Source organism: Phyllostomus hastatus, unplaced genomic scaffold (assembly GCF_019186645.2).
Source record: "Phyllostomus hastatus isolate PE091 unplaced genomic scaffold, TTU_PhHast_1.1 phas_scaffold_28, whole genome shotgun sequence".
In the NCBI taxonomy this organism is placed as follows: domain Eukaryota; kingdom Metazoa; phylum Chordata; class Mammalia; order Chiroptera; family Phyllostomidae; genus Phyllostomus; species Phyllostomus hastatus.
The window spans coordinates 3,558,456-3,576,235 of record NW_025334022.1 but is presented as its reverse complement, the minus strand read 5'-3'; the positions used below and the strand labels follow the sequence as shown (position 1 = coordinate 3,576,235).

General features: G+C 37.4%; 1 protein-coding gene across 1 annotated transcript in view; it reads left to right on the top strand.

Moving 5' to 3' along the window:
- Positions 1–17,780, top strand: part of ALG13 (ALG13 UDP-N-acetylglucosaminyltransferase subunit) — a 99,016-nt gene that overhangs the window by 54,074 nt on the left and 27,162 nt on the right. The window contains 13 exon segments of the mRNA XM_045817449.1: positions 1,343–1,418; positions 2,604–2,712; positions 3,966–4,030; positions 4,357–4,457; positions 6,778–6,905; positions 7,822–8,071; positions 8,513–8,626; positions 8,816–8,972; positions 10,012–10,132; positions 12,829–12,861; positions 12,966–13,021; positions 16,310–16,381; positions 17,568–17,733. Of these exon segments, the coding sequence (XP_045673405.1) occupies positions 1,343–1,418; positions 2,604–2,712; positions 3,966–4,030; positions 4,357–4,457; positions 6,778–6,905; positions 7,822–8,071; positions 8,513–8,626; positions 8,816–8,972; positions 10,012–10,132; positions 12,829–12,861; positions 12,966–13,021; positions 16,310–16,381; positions 17,568–17,733 (1,448 nt within the window).

Here is a 17,780-nt window from a genome sequence, read left to right as displayed (position 1 = left end):
TCAGGTCAGAGTAAGGCCAGGGATCTGCTTTCTTAACAAATATACTCAAGTATTCTGATGTAGATAGGCTTTGGATCACACTTACAGAAAAAAACTGATTCTAAACTAGCACCATAGTTTTGTAGATGATAATTGAGGTTCAGTGTGGTTACTTGACACACACATCCAGCTAGTACAAAAAAGTCTCCCCTTTCAGGCTAAGGGGAGTTTTAGCAGCTGAGGGTCTGCCTTTTGTACTTGCTAGGAGTATAGATTGTGGCCTCTGAGGAAGCAGCTATTAATGAGCAACTTTAGTCAAAAACTTTGTATTTGAAGTATTTTTTCCCAATTATTAGTTCTGCCTGGAAATTCAAATAAGCTTGGTGCCAGTCAGGCCTCACCTTGGTTTTTTTTGTTTGCTTGTTTGTTTGTTTGTTTTTGCCTTCCTGTTCTATTTTTTGGATAGTTAATGCTTTGAATTATTTTTCATTTGGTAGTAGAAGAGGTTTTTTGTTTTTGTTTTTGTTTTTTAACTTACTCGGGAATACAGGGGATAGCACCCTGCATTCCCAAATAAGTTGCTTCATTCTTCTCTGATTTGTTTTAAAGGACTCAGGCTTATAGAAACTACAGTATTAGGAAGACAGGGTGTATTCTATTGCTACATAACAATATTACCACAAACTAGGCAGCTTAAATCAACACACATATCTCACAATTTATGTGGATTAGGAATCCGGCACAGCTTGGCTGGGTCTTTTTCTTAGGATCTCAAAAGACTGCATTGATGGTGCTGGCCAAGATTGAGTTCTTTTCTGGAGTTTTGACTGGAGGATGGATCCACCTCCCCACTCACATGGTTCTTGGTAGCATTCAGTTCCTCGAAGCTATAGGACTGAAAATTTCAGTGTTTTACTTTCAGCAGTAACCCTCAGCTCCTTACCACATGTGGTTGGTGATCATGGCTGCTTGCTTCCTTACAATAAGCAAGAGTGAGAGATTAGTAAGACAAGCACTACATTCTTACATAATATAATATACATGCTGTTTATTGGTTGGAAGTAAACTTAGAGGGGAATCACACAAGCGTGTAAATGCTAGGAGAGTGGGGAATCATAGTAACCTCCCATCTTAAGCATTGTTCCCCCCAGGAGTTATGAAATATAGGAGGTAATCTGCTAAGTGTATTGTAGCATATACTTATACAAAGGAAGCATAAATGCAGATACTGAATGGAAAAGTATTTGCCTCATTTTTAGAACTGACCTACTTTAGTACCACTGGGTGGTAGGACATTCACTAGATTTAAGATTTTCTTAGCTACTACATTATATAAAACTCTGTTCTGAATCTTTTCAATTAGGACTGACGAGTGGGGTGATTCCTGCAGTGTTGAAAATACACCAGAGGTGTGCAATGGAGGAACAGAAGAAGCAAAGGTTTGAAATTTACTAGGGCAAAGACTTTTCATAATTTTGGTTTGTAGCTTTATAACTTAAACTAGTTAAGGTCAAATGGTCCATTCTAGTAATATGGGGTGGGGGAGGAATTGATATTTTCCTTTATGGGAGTCTTAATCTGAAAATGTAAAATGTATGCTTAATGTTCTCAGAATTTTTATTTGGAATTATAGATTTTTTTTAAAACAAACTCAACACTTACATTTCAGAAGCTGTTTGTTTTCAAGTTGTATTTATGAACCCAGTAGATAATTCGTTCGTAATCAATTTTACAGTACTGAGGTTTCTATTTGTCATTAAAGAATATAATGCTTATCCTTATCAACTCAAAGAAAATAGGTAATAATCCTGGTTGGAGAAACAAGAGAAATTTTACCATCTGTATAGGCTTAAAATTAAGCAGACCTAAAGTTTGAGGCTAGCTAAATAGGGCAAATATTGTTGTATTGTAACAATCTTTTTTTTAAGATTTTATTTATTTATTTTTAGAGAAGGAAGGGAGGGAGATAGAAACATCAATGTGCGGTGTGCATCAATGTGCAACCCGGGCATGTACCCTGACTGGGAATCGAACCTGCAACACTTTGATTCACAGCCCGCACTCAATCCACTGAACTATGCCAGCCAGGGCATAACAATCTTTATGTATGCCCCAGGGGCTGGTAATTTGAGAACAGTATTGAATATGGTGAGATTCTAGGAAAGCAGAAGAAAAAGGTAATTCCTTTGAAAATTATAAGAGATTTTGACCAAAATGAAATAGTTTTCAGATTTTTCCAGGTGATTTTAGGGTACAGAAACAATTGCACATCTGTGCATATTAAGAGGAGACTTGTTAAATAGCTCTGACTGAACCTTTAATCCTGGTCTGTGTTGCATTGATTGATATATGGTATATCCTGAGTTGTGGGCTGCTTGAGACAGTATTTCCCTTCTTCCATCTAAAAATCTTTTAGATTATTTGCATATTGCTTCGTTAGCCTCCTGATTTTTAAAAATGCACAGTAAAATTTATGTAGAATTTATTTCTTGCAATAAAGAAGGAAAGGGAGGCATATGTACAGTTTTTTAAAGGAAAAAAAGGACTTTAATTATTTCTTCTTCATACAAGGAAGACTTAAACTAAAAGATGGTGAGTTTGTAGCATGATTATTTTTGTTTTAGTCTCCAGAAAATCCATCAAAGATGCTCTTCCCCTATAAGGTGCTCAAAGCTCTGGATCCAGAAATCTATCGTAATGTAGAATTTGATGTTTGGTTGGACAGCAGAAAAGGTAATGAAATATCAGCAGGATGATTTTGAATCCTGACAGATCCAGGAGAATAATTTTTCAAATTGTTTCTAATAAGAGACATTTTCATTGTACTGATGTGAAAAACAGCCAGGTAGTTACTTTTTGCCTTACTCAGTAACATGATTTAAATCCAAAGGAGGATAAATAACATTTTTCAGACCATAAGGCGCACCTAAGTTTTAGAGGATGAAAATAGGAAAAAAAAATTGAAGCAAAAAATGTGGTAAAATATTTAATAACATAAATAACATAATATTTCACCAATATAAATGTAAACAGAACTCAACAGCAGCATTAACAATCATTATCCCTCCCAAATGGGGGTAGTGGGGATGGGACATGCATCTTATAGTTTGAAAATACGGTAGGTTTAGAAGTGGGAGGGATCGTTTAGAGTCTGATGTTTATTAGGGATTTCAACTTAGCAAGCAGACTGTGTAGAGATGGCCTTTAGACACCTGAGAATGCCAGAAACTTGTAGTAATTATAACTAAGCTCATCTTAAATTTAAAGGGTTAAGACTGCCCTCATTAATAAATGAGTTGGTCAGGTTGTTGGCAAACTATGGCCTGTGTACCAGGTATGACCTGCCACTTGTTTCTGTATGCTCTGTGAGCTAAGTAAGAACAGTCCTTAAATTTTTGAGCTGCATAAAAAATGGAAAAGAACAGTATATTATATGAAATTCAAATGAAAATTACATGAAATTCAAATTTCAGCATCCTTAAGTAAAGATTTGTGACAGAGTTGAGTAGTTTGGTTAAAGTAGGCCTTAAAGTTCTTAGAGGTAGCCTTTAATGTTTCATATTCAACACATTGAACCACATGAACCTAGGTATAGTTAACAACATAAATGAGGTTAAGACCTAGTGGAACACAATAAGTTGTTAAAAACAATGGGCTGCTTTGAAAAAGCTATGATTTTTTTTTTTATTGAGGTGTGTTACTTTCAAATTTTACCTTATTGGTGTTTGACCAACTCTAAGATTGGAACCTCCTAATTTCCACTTACTTGTGTTTTGTAGCACAAAACTATATTTGCAAGTCTTCTTAAATTGACCACAGAAATAACCCATCAGGAGTGACAGAATGACCCTTTAGGACCCCCCCCCCATTTTTACTTATGGAGGTAGCATTTTAAAGACACTATGGTAAAAGTAAATTAGAATATTAAATGATATAAAATAGGAAAGGAAACACTTTGAGCTTAATTCTTCATTTTCTTTTAATAGAACTTCAAAAATCTGATTACATGGAGTATGCTGGAAGACATTACTGTTTGGGAGACAAGTGTCAGGTTAGTTTCTTTAAAGAATGAGTAATTTGTTTTTCCAAGATTGTGGATTTAGTCATTAATAAGTGTTCAACAAAACTAATTTGCAGAATTCTAGAAAAAGTTTTAATGTTTGTATTAAATTTTAATTACAAACTTTTGTGAATAGATGTAGGCTCTTCAGCATGCACTGCCTCCATTGGACCAGACTGGCAGTCTTGATTATCAACTCGGTTTTAATAACTAGACACTGAACTCCATTTGGGGAAATGTGGTATTTTTGTTTGGCAGAAGCCAGATCTGCCCGTAGACTTGAGGCTAGATGTATTCTGTCTTTTTTCCTCTTTTAGGTTCGCTTGGAATCAGATGGAAAATATTATAATGCTCATATTCAGGAAGTTGGAAATGAGAACAATTCAGTAACAGTCTTCATTGAAGAACTGGCAGAAAAGTAAGAATATAATAATGTGTTGAATTACTAAAATCTTAGGCTCCTGATGCCTTTTTGTAATGTTCAATTGAGAACTACCAGGATGCCAGTAAGAAAACCAAAGTTACATCTGGTACTAGGCTAGATGACTTATCTTAAACTATAAAAGTGTATGCTAAAGTACGAAATCTCAGTACAGTCATGTGCTGCGTAATGATGTTTCAGTCTATGACAGTGGTCCTATAAGATTATAATAGAGCTGACTTTTCTGATAGAAATGGAAGGATATGTGGTTCAGGATGAACTCTTTTTTCCTCTGATGGGAGCAGTATCTGTGGAGCATGGTAGTAGATTTCCTCTCGTTCACGGCATCTGTTTTGAGTGCATCCCATCAGTCAGCTCTTGACCTATTTTAGCACAGAAAAGCCTGTCCCCCATCACTACATAATGAGAGGATGCTACAGCCCTCCTGGATTTAGCATGATGGTCTTCAGTGTACATTGCTATACATTGTTTGTTGAGGACCTAAGATTCTGGAGAAGGACACAAGTCCACAGGAGCTACCTTCACAAGTAGTAAGTGCCACTGACACTTCAGTAAAAGCTATCTGTGTTAGTGTGGAGCCAGCCTGTCCCTGTACTTTGCAAATATGTTCAGGTTGTAATGTTGTAAAGCATAGATAAGTTTCATTGCTTCCATCCATTCCATGCCAGATAGAGCCCTTTGTGCCAGGTAGTGTCAATGGAACCAAAAACAAATGTCTAAAGTCAAGCTACTGAGTTCCAGGTCTACACCCTGTCCGTGTTAAATATCCTCTGTTTTACGAATAGCACAAAGTTCCTTAATGTTACCACCGCTTCAACATGTGATAGCTCAAACCACATTGCCATGACAATGCCTATGTTCCTTTATTTCTCCACCTTGCTTCTTCTTCCTGCTGATCCTCAGGCCACCTTTCACTCCCTCCTGAAAGTCACTATTGTGGTGATCTATGTCTTACCCAGCCAGTTTCTCCTCAATATTTCCAATTAATTCAGCCCACATGGAGCTTCATGTTCATGTTCATCCAGCCCAGAGTTCATGGAGCAGCATTGACAGTTTTAATGCTCTGTTCCTGACCCTGTTGGAAGGAAGCATGGGCAGAGCTTGTGGGACGGTGTTTATAAAGTCTACAGTAGTGCCCTAGGCCTTCACATTCACTCACTGACTCACCCAGAGCAACTTCCAGTCCTGCAAGCTCCATTCATTAAGTTCTTTATAGAGGTGTGTCCCAGTTTTTATCTTTTATGCCATATTTTACTTTTTCTGTGTTTAGGTGCAAAAATACTATCATGTTACAGTTGCCTACTGTATTCAGTACAGTAACATGCTATACAGGCTTGTAGCCTAGGAGCAATAGGCTATACCATCTAGGTTTGTGTAAGTGCACTCTATCATATTCACATAATGACAAAATTGCCTAATGATGCATTTCTCAGAACGTGCATCTTTTCTTAAGGAACCTATGACTATATATGTATGTACAAAAGTTTGTAAATTCTAGGCACTAGCCAACTTATTACAAATATTAAGTACAAAAGAATTCTGTTAAGAAACTATTCATACTAATTGGAAAGCTGGTTTGCCAACTCAGCCTCTCCCAGTATCACAGCAACCAGATAGTTGGATCCTTCTCAAACTTTTAACGTACTCCAAAATTGTCTTGAGAGAATGTTAAAGTACAGATTGATGAGCTCCACCCACGAAGTTTTTGATTCAGTAAGTCTGTGGTGGGGCTTTGAACTTCTAACAAGTTTCCAGGTGATACTGATGCCATTAGTATACTTTGAGAGCCATTAAATGATGTTATACTGCCCTAATGACCAAAAACTCTTAGCAACTTAGAACAATAAAGTCACTTCTTGTTCATTTAGCATGTTCATAGTGGGTCAGCAAAGGAGACCCTGGCCAACAAAGCTCTATTACAGGTAGAGGAAAAATTATACCATGACAAACCATGTGCTGGATCTTAAAGCATCTTCTCGGTTACATAGCTTAGCCTTAAGTCAGTGGGCTGGGAAAATATAATTCTCCTCCAAAGAGAGACAACAAATATTTGTAAACTCATCAACTACAATCTTTCCTTTGGCGCATGATTTGTGCTGTAAACATCTGTGAAATTGTACAAACCACCCTGAGGTTTCTAAACTTAAAAAAAAAAATTGACCTCTAGAAGGAAACTAGTATCAATAATTTTAAGTAGACTGTACTTGAAAATGTAGCAGAAGGGGTGGGGTTTGTGTATCAAATGAGAATTAAGTCTGGGTTGCAATGACTTCATGGTGGTATCTTTACCTTCAAGGCATGTTGTTCCACTGGCTAACTTAAAACCAGTTACTCAAGTGACACCTGTTCCTTCATGGAATGCTATGCCTACCCGGAAAGGAAGAGGCTACCAGAAAATGTCTGGGGGCTATTTCCCAGAAATAGGTTTGTATACTGAAGATTTCTAAAATTTTCCCCTTGTTTTACCCTACATTGTAATTTTTGAAAGGGTATAAATAAAACTTGTAGGGTAGAGTTTCTCAACTTTGGCACTACTGACATTTTGGGGTGGATAATATTTCACTGGGAGCTGTCCTGTGCATTGTAGGGTGCTTAGCAGCATCCCTGGCCTCTATCCACTAGATGTCAATAGCATACTTCCCCCAGTTTTGACAACCAAAAATGGCTCCAGACATTGCCCTGTGTTCCCCAAGGCCAGGAGGGGCAAAAGCATCCCTGGCTAAAAACCACTGTTTCGAGGTACTTTGTGTACACTTAAGCTGAAGTAGATTTTAGATTCTAAAACTTGAAGGGAAATGATTTCTCAGAGAACTAGGAAAACACCTCACAGAAGCTGCCAGAGATATTAATAGGCATTAACTTTGCATTTTAATGACCAAAGCTGCCTGTCCTAAGCATAGTGCTGAGCTGTCCATTGTTACAGAAATTAATTGCTGATTTTGCCCTTCCAAATGGAAGATCTAATAAAATCCTTAAAAAAATACATAAATTCTGCCCTGGCCAGTGTAGTTCAGTAGATTGAGCACAGGCTGCAAAGCAAAGGGTTGCTGGTTTGATTCTCAGTCAGGGCACATGCCTGGGTTGTGGGCTAGGTCCCTGGTTGTGGGTGTGTAAGAGGCAACCACACATTGATGTTTCTCTCCCTCTTTCTCCTTCCCTTCCCCTCTCTCTAAAAATAAATAAAATCTTTAAAAAATACATAAGTTCCCTCCCTGTATTTTTTTTTGTCCCTAAGAAAAACATTTGAGAGTTTTTGACATTTGTGGGTGTGGTGGGGAGACATAGGATCTTTTACTTTTGGTCTTGAAGCTTATTTGCTACTTCTTTGTTTGCCTGAAAGTTATGCCTGAGATGGACATAAAGCAACAGAAGAAGATGTTCAGGAAAGTTAGAGGGAAAGAAATTTATATGTCCATGGCTTACAGCAGGGGAGACACCCTGCCTCCGCCCAGTCTTCAGCACAGTGTTATGCATTATGGGCATGACCCTGTAATGCACTACTCACAGACAGCTGGCAATGTTATGGCTAATGAACATTTTCATCCTCAACATTCATCTCATAGACAAGGTCGGGGTTATGGGATGCCCAGGTAAGTTTCAAAATAATGTACATCTCTGTTTAGATATTGGAAATAATTCCTGGACATAATTCTGGACATTAGAATTTAGAAATATTTTAATTGTTTAGATTCCTTATTAATTTCTGCCTACAGAGAGCATAAAGGATGAAACTTACGTATACTTAAATTCTTGTCAAAAGATTTATTGGAAGACTCATATTCTCACAATCTAGAGAACTAAAGAACAGTTGAAGAGATGCTAGAAGATAAAATGCCATCAAGACATGAGTGCCATGTATATGGTCCTGTATCGATTAATATTGGATAGGCCTAATGACAGTAGTAAGGAGAGCAAAGCTCTTTGTATGTGTATGTTTTTAGAAAGATGTGTTAATTCTATTTAACTATGAAGACTGACCACTCAAACACTAGTGAATAAAGAATTCTCTTTTCTTTTCCCCTTATTTTTAGGGACTCATCTCGCTTTCTAAACAGGCCTAACATGGCAGACCCTAAAGTTGGTTTTTACCCTGGCCCAGGGAAAAAGTGCTGCCAGAGCTATGATAACTTCTCCTATAGATCTCGGTAAGTGCATTTTAAGTGTCAAAACTCAGAGGAAATAGGTAAGTCTGGCTTCATTGTTGAGCAACAAATATATGGACTAAGTTTTTTTAAATGTCAACATTGAGATGTTTAAGCTGTTATTTAGAAATTAGAAACAAATTGCTACCATATTTTATAATTTTCTCCATTTCATTCTCCAAAATGCTTAAGTTCCTTTAGGCGTAGTCACCGCCAGATGCAGTGTGTGAATAAGGAGTGCCAATATAGCTTTGCCCCAGAAAATGGACAGATGCCCCAGGGCTTGGAAGAAACCATTACTTTTTATGAAATTGAAGAAGGGGATGAGACTGCTTATCCAACTTTACCTGTAAGTAGTTAAAAATATACACAAAAAGCTGTTTAGTTTTCTCTCTCTAAATAAAGCAGTGTGGATAAATTTTAGCTTATTGTACAAATGCCCAGATAAAGCCTTTCCTGAAAAACATGACTTCATCTCAGCACTTTTAAAGGTAGGAGAATATTTTTAGTTGTATTTAGAGAAGGAGATAGAGATAGACAAATAATATCGCCCATTTAGTAGTATGGGTTAATATTTTCTAGGGTTTTTTGGTCATTGTTGCCCCATATTTTTAATTCTAAAGCACATTAAAACACATAGGTATATATGAGGTCGTCCAGAAAGTATCCAGTCAGTGCTATGAAAAATAGGGACATTTCTTGAAGAAGATACAAGCAACATTGTACATAGGACAATGACACCTCAGTCACTTTCAAAGTAGGCACCTTGGGACTTCACACAGTTCTCCAAATCACCATTAGCTGCCCCGTTGCATTTTTCTGAATCTCATCAACAGGCTGAAATCTCTTTCCTCTCAAAGGTGATTTTAGTTTTGGGAAAAGCCAGAAGTCACAGGGTGTCAGATGTGAGCTTTTGGTGGGGCTGAATCACCTGGGTGATTTGATGTTTCACTAAAAAACTCTGTACAAGATGTGATGTGTGAGCAGGCACGTTGTCATGTTGAAGCTGCCAGTCACCAGTTGCCCATAGCTGCAGCCTTCTGATTCATCTGAACAGTTTCCATGGAGGAATGTTGAAGCTTAATGCAAAATTTGATGCAGATTCACTGCTGTACTTGCTCAGTCATTTTAAATGTGATGGCCACATAGTACACATCCTCACTTGGTGACGTCTACCACCCCCACTGACTAGTACAGTGAAGTCACCATTGTTCACAGATATGCATTCCAATCCACTCTCCTTGGCTGCCGGGTTACATCAATGTGCAAACCATTCTTGCTTTATTAAGAATGGCTGGACTGTTTTTGGACAGACCTCATATATACACACACTTTCTGACTATAGAGGGAGAACTGCATGTGTGTGTGTGTGTGTCTCTTTGGTACAGAATAACGGAAGGCCCTTTACAATGGTTCCTCCTACTTCGACATACTGTGTTGCAAGGCGAGGACATAACTCAGGCAAACAGACTTTGAGCTCAGAGGAGGGTGATGGCCAGAGTGACAATGGTGAGTCATTTATAGTTAAATGTTTTTCTTAAAGATGATTCTTGTGGCATTAAAATGTCAAGGCTGTGAAGTAGACCTAAAGCTTTTGTTTTGGGGGGGGGGCATCTCATTCTGTTTTGGTAGCTTGTTTTCAAAGAGTTATCAGTTTTTTGTCTCAAAACTTGCTTAGTTTTTGAAGATATCTTGGTATTTCTATAGGCCCTCTACATTATTATAACCTATTTTCAGCTTTTTGCATAGGTTTATAGTGAGTTTTGATTTGGTGAGATTTCAGTATGGAAAACATCTGTTCCTTATTAATAAGGAGTTCATGTTGTCCTCACTACTTTTAATAACTACTTTAGGCTTTTCATGTGACTTATTTTCCAAGACTGCTATGAAATAATTTCATTGCCCAAAGAAGTCCACTTAACCTATAAGCATTACTATTAATTGAATTCTATGTACTAAGTAATTATATTTGCAATTTAATATATAAGGGAAGATGCCCCAAAATCTGGAATTATCTTCTGAGGGTTGGCCCCTTGTAATGCGGGCTTCCCCTGCTAGGTGAGTGTTCTGGGAACCATCTGTATCAGTGTATTAGCCAGTGTTGTTGTGAGAGGCTGTGTTCGGCTTCAGTGAATTTTTTTTTTGAAGGCTCAACACACTTGCCCATTTCATGATGGGTAATTTATGAACACACCTGTCTACACCAAGCTGAGTTTTCAGCAGTGTTTGACTAAAAATGGCATGACCCTGTGCCCCACCCTCCCTATTCACTCGATCCCATCCCCAGCAGCTTTTTTGGTTTCCCTGAATTAAAGAAGTCCTCAAAGGGAAACATTTTGCCAATGCAGTAGAGGTGAAGGGAAAAACGCTAGAAACACTAAAAGGCTTCAAAATTGACAAGTTCAAAACCTGTTTTGAGCAGTGGAAAAACCATCTCATTAGGTGTACTGCATCAGATGGAGAGTACTTTGAAGGTGACTGAAGTTTAAACATGTAAGAATAAATACAAAAATTTTTATGAATAAATTCTGATTTTTGGATTCTCCCCCCAATTGCTATTCATTGAATCCTATGTAATAAGTAATTATATTTATAATTTAATATAATACTTAAACTGTATCCTTCTGAGGAATGTGGTATACTCATTTTATATATGAGGAAATTGAGGTTTGAAGGGTAAATGACATGGCCAAAGTCATACTTGGTAAGTGGCAGATTTATTTTTTTTATAACAGCTTTATTTAGATGTAATTTACATACTCTACAGTTCATCTATTTAAAGTGTAAAACTCAGTAGTTTTTAGTTATTCACAGAGTTGTATAACCATCACTGCAGTTAATTTCAGAACATTTTTATCATTCCCAAAAGAAATCCTGTACCCATTAGCAGCCACTCCCCACTTCCCTTCACCCATCACCCATCCTCAGCCATATGCATCCACTGGTCTGTTTTCTCTTAATGGACTTGCCTATTCTGGACATTTTATATAAATGCAATCATGTAATATGTGGTCCTTTGTGACTGGCAGAGATCAGTTTTGAATTTGGGTTTGTATGACTCTAAAACATATATATATTACACACATGTGTGCATGTGCGCCCTCAACAGTTGTTATTGTGCCTCTTACCACAAAGTCTGCTTGCTTTAAACAATTCTGGAAGAGTTGGGTGTATTTAGGAGATGCGAGGCAGTGTGAATGGCTCAACTTTACTGGTCAAGTTCCTTATTTTCTTGAAATGTTCTGCATTTTGCTACTTATGTAGAAGAAAATAGATATTTCTAGGAAAAAATGTAGCACAAGGATAATATAACATTTTGTACATGCATGGGCATGCATGTAATTAAGGATGTGTATGCTCTGCTCTTTTACTCAACACGACCCTTTTGTCTTTTCCCTTTAACATGGTGGGCATCTTCAGATGTGCTGCTCACCTGCAGTGGCATTTTCAGAGTAACCAAATCTTTGTTCTCACCTTAAATCCTGCTGTCTGGAGGGGTTAATGCATGTGTATTTGAAAAGCATTGTGTTTAATAATCAAATCCAGTTTTGACCTCTGTGTTTTATTTGGTGAAAAACCGTGCAATTGGAGATTGACTTTGTTTGCATTTCAATGGTGTAACAGTCTTAAAACAAAATACTTTAGTACACTGAGCCAATTTTAAACACATTATTTACATGACAGGCTGAAAAACAAATGAGGCATGATATATCCCTTTAATGTCCACCTAAGCAAACTATGGGTTGTAGTCAAATTAAAGTCATTGTTTACTACATGTTAAGTATCATGCTATATTCTTTTCATTCCCCTAGGTACTATTACACCCCTGTTTTATAGTGAGGAAAGTGAGACAGAGTGATGTAGTTAATCAGGATTCAAATCTAGCCCTAACTCCAGAGCCAGCAAACTTAATCACCATAATCTACTGCCTGACTGGAAAATTGGACACAGCTGGATTTTTCACCTCTCTCAACTTTTAGAACTAAGGAAATTTTCAAAGGAGAAATTTGTACTGTTTACAGCTAATCTCTGGCTTCATTATCTTTTGAATAATATGAAAGCCCAAATCACTTATTGCAAACATGTATACATTTTAGTTTTGAACATATATATCCATAAAACTTGAGAACAGAGCAAGTGCTGGCCATCTGGCTGAGCTAAAATGCTCTACCGTAAACATACTTCTTCTGTCTTTTTTTTTCTAGGGGGATATCATGAAGAATATATTTATCCTTCAGGTCAGTGAGATCTAGATAGAATCTATGACATTCATCATTGTTTATAAAATTTCAAACTATAAAATAATGCTCACTTTTTACTTTACTTTGGCAATATCCTCTAGAACCAGACAATGAAACTTCAGGTGTTTATAGCACAACTGAATCTACAGCAAATTTGGTAGGTATTTAATAATAACAGCAAGCACTTAAAGCTCCTACTGTGTATTAGGGCAGTGATCTAAGAATATATATAAAAATGTATTTAAATCAGAACAAATCTATGAGGTAATCAGGGTACCATTCCCATTTTGTAGATAAAGAAATTGAGACCCACAAATTAAGTAACTCATCCAAGTTCACTCTCCCTTTCTGAAATTAATCTGTTTAGAGATTTCCTAGTATGTGTTGATACATAAGGACGTTCAAATATTAGCAGTCAAGGTTTTTAAGAGGATTTTATTAGGACTTTTCTATCAGTAAGAAAGGGCCATAAGTCTCAGTTACTTGATATAAGAAAACCTTGCTTCTTATGTATATTCCATGTCCAGTGGAGGTCTACAGGAGTTCTCTGCTCAGGGACTCAGGCTTATGGAAGCTCTGTCCATGGTTGCTAAGGCAGGAAAGAAAAGATAGTGAATGGTGCACTGACTCCTACATCTTCCACCTGGAGATAACTTGTGTCACTTTCTTTTCCTTTTTTTTTCCATTGGCCAGAGCATATCCCACTGAAGAATCTAATGTCACTGTGCCTGGAAGTCAAAAAGTTGGCAATATTTTATCAGCGCTAAGTTCTACAGCATTCAGTTCAAACTCCCTGCTACAGACAAAATACTTGCTTCCATGTCAGAGGAGGCAACCTGAAAATTCCAATCAGTGTAATTAAACTCAGTGCCCAAGGTTTCTGGGAAATGTGTCATACTCTCTGTGTTGGGTCCAGATGTGGCTTTTCCTGATGTGGAAGCCTAAAACCAAAGATAGAAAGTTATTTACCCTCTAAAACCCAATTGGAAGTGGTGGAGCAGGGACTACAAAATTGCCGTAAAATTCCCACTCAGAGGGGAGAAATGGGAGAAACACAGTTACTTGCCTATAGCAGTTCTGACATGATGGACAGACATTATGAAGGCCTCCAGTCTGGGAACTGTTCCCTGCAGGGGCCTGAGTTTTTTTTCTGGGGCTCTTGGTTACTCTCAGTCCCTTCATTCCTTGGCTATGTTTGAAATAGTCAATAGGCTTTGGAGAATAATCAGTCCTTTTTGGTAGCTGAGCAGCTTTCTTAGCCTGGTTTTTACTCATAGAAAATTGGGAAATCCAAGGGTCATTTTATCTCAGTTGGATGGTTTTAGTTCTGTTCATGGTTTCTCTGGCTGTGTGATTAATTTATTATGCAGCTTCTCTGATTTTTATTAGTTTCATGTGCCAATATGCCTACTGACAATTTCTTTTTAATAGTAGATACACTGCACGGATTTGCTATAGTGCTTTGCTTTCTTACTGCAATGTTTCTCTCTATGTGATTGAAAGTACCATGAGTTTATCAGGCATTGATGGAAGAGCCCATACCTTTGGATGCTTTTCCATGAGCCACTTTGTCCAAGTGCAAGTATTCACTGGATATTGGGTATCATTAGTTGCACTCTTGCTTTGACATATCTTAATGCAATCAGATTTTAACTATGATGTGATTTCTTGCTTCAAGGCCAGATTTTAACTGCTCTTTGTTCAAAGCATTTATCAACTTAGTCTTCTACAGTTTTGGGTAGAAGTAGTTATCTTTTCCATTAGGAGCTACAAGTTCATGATCTCCATCCCAAGTTAGGTTTTTCTTACAGCAATACCCTACTCCTAGTTACCAATTACTGTTTTAATCAGACTAGGTTAGGCTGCAGTAACAAGTCCCCAAAATTTCAGCAACTTATCATAGGACAGTTGTTCTTGATAGTGTTACATGTCTAGCGTAGGTCTTTGTTTATCATAGTCACTCAGGGACCCAAGCTGATGGAAATGAGCTATCACAGTGACCTTGGTACAGGATTAAAGATAGGAAAATTGAATGCTGACTCCTAATATTTCTGCTGGTATTTCATTGGACAAACAAGTTGCATGGCCATACTTAACTTCAGAGGATGCCAGGAAGAGCAGCTTACTGTGTACCTACGAGGAGAACTGGAATATTTGTGAAGAACATGAATAACTACTCTGTATTCCCTCACTATGATTAATCTTAACTTTGGTAGCTTCAGGCAGTACATTTTTGTTTCTACTGTTTAGGCAATACCTCTTAGGAAGGTGAAGAAAACTGATGTGTAATAATCTCCCTTATTTTTCCTTCACTTCCTTTGCCCCTTCTGGAGAAATAGTGTGTCCCTCTTTCTTCAGTTACTCTTCTCATATCACATGCTGTTTACACCATTTTTTGAAATAGTCTCCCAACGGAAAAAACGAGTAAAAATCTCACCATCAGACATGATAAGAGTAGATCTTTCATTTCACTTGTCACACTTTCCTCTTTATTCTTAACTTTATCATACATCCCATTAGCTTCCAATTTTTTCATGTTATGTTTCAATTCCATCCTCGGTCATGAAACCCATAATAAGTTTCTAGGTAATTTTCTCAAGGCATTCTGAGGAGAAGAGGACAAATGCAGGACTTAAAGATTTCCAGGCACAGAGCCTTCTATGAAACTGTGGACATTTATTCCTGCTTCTTATTCCTGTGTCCCTCTCTCATCCAAATCCTTCTCTAGAATTGTTTAGAATTTACACTGGGCATTCTGAACCAGGACTAAAGTTTTAGAAACATGTGATCTTAAGTTCATGTTAAATTGGGTTCATATTTGCCACAGTATGGTTCCGCTTGTTTCTGTGATTACTTCCCTGATTCCCTCTGTGTTCTTATCATTATTACCAATTTTTGCTGCTAGTTTTCTGGTTATTTGTTTTGCTGTCATAACAATTTGTTATGCATAACTCTAGGCCTATTAAAATCATGTTTGCTTTTACAAAGACAAGGTATTGAGCCAGAGGGAGTGGTGTTTGAATTATACTACATCCTGCTTAGATAGGATGCAGCTGAACAACCGATTATCCACCTTTATCCCAAGCTACATCTTTAGATGGAATGCTTTCTTTTAACAAAACTTGTTGGTCTACTGATTTTGAACCCTTTAAAGCAAGAGAGTCCACTGAGAAAGCGTTCAAATTATAATCCACTGGTGCATTTTTGTATCTGCATTGGGACTAGAGTTGGCTATAGATAGGAAATAGAGTAGTCACCTAAATAAAGCACTGGAGTGATATCTTTTGGAGTGTTATCTTAGTAGTCACTTCCAAATTTGAATACTTGAAGAACAAATCATCTTTATTGATTTTAGGAAATTTAAAAGCAAAGCAGATGTTTTATTGGTATGTTGTTTGGTTTCTTGATTTCCCTGTACTTAACTGTATTTCTGTATTCACTAAAGTCTCTTCAGGACAGAGGACCATATTCTATGTCTCCTCAGGACACAGTTACCTCATACAACTACCCTCAGGAGGTAATCTTTATAGTGTTATTAAATGGTCAGTTGCAGTGGTCTGAACAGAGGAAAATGATTTTCTCTTCACTCATACTTCAAAGATGCTGCTTATAATTCCTATATTAAGTAGTAGTATACTTTGTGGTGCCTTTCACAGTGATTAGTAAATTCAGTCAACAAACTGATGGAGCGTCTATTGTGTTTCAGACACTGTTCTGTGTGCTGGCATTAAACTACTCACAGCCAATATACTCTGAACCTCTTATGTAATGAGTGAGTTAATATAAATCACCTGTCAATGTCACAAATGAAAAGCTCTCCTGTAGAATGGGGAGTTGGCATCAAAAATGTAGCTAAAACCATAAGAGTGAATAACATCATTGTGGGAAAAGGAAGACGTTGAGCACACTTAGAATAGAGTCTGTGGATCACCAAATTTTAGAAGATGGGTAGAGAAGGAACAGCCAAAGATGGGGAAAGAACAGGAGAGTGTATTATGGAAAGCCCAGGAAGAGACTGTTTGAAGAAGTACTCAAGTGTCAGTTGTTCCAAGAGGTCAAGCAACATAAGGTCTAGCAAGAGTGTATTAGAATTTTTTTGCCATGGGGACGACTGGTGACTTTGAATACAGTTTCTGAGGACCAGAGTAGGTAGTAACCACACTTCAGTGGGTTGTAAGGAAATGGAGACTGCAGTGAGGACAATGTATTCAAGAAGAGTCTGTTACCATTTATTGAACACCTCTCTCTGCATAGCCCTTTATTGGGTCCTGTGCCCTAATCAGAAACAGAATTTAGAGTCTTAAAAAGTTTTAAACATTCAAAAAACATTTCCTGTTTTCAAAAAAGTGTGTATAAATTTCTGCATAATACACAGAAAATCTACAGGTTACCTGCTTGGGCAGAGGGGAATAAGGCAGATAGCGGGTAGGGGCTGGAGGTAAATTTCATTGTTACACAATTTTATACTTGATTTTTGAATCATAGTAATATATTTTTAGAAAAATAATTGAAAAAGCTCTCAAAGTAATCTGGGGTCTTCTAAAATAAATAACTTAACCTTCCTATACAGGGTTTACATAAAGATTGACTTCTCCATGTTTTAGTTATCAAAATAGTATTTCCTGAAATTTAGGATCAGAGAAGAGACTAATAATGTTTGAGAAACCAAACTTAGAATTCTAAACTTTGTTCCACACTTACAGGTGATGGTAAATTCTGCAGCAATTGCAACTTCCTGTGCCAATAATGTTCCAGCTCCAGTCTTATCTAATTGTGCAGCATCTAATCAAGCTAGTAGTACTACTTCAGTTTCCTCACAGCATGCTATACAGCCTCTATATGTATCTTCACCTACACAAGGCAGGCCAGGTAGGTTGTTAGTGGTTCCTTACTTTGGAAGCCTCTTCTCCTATTCA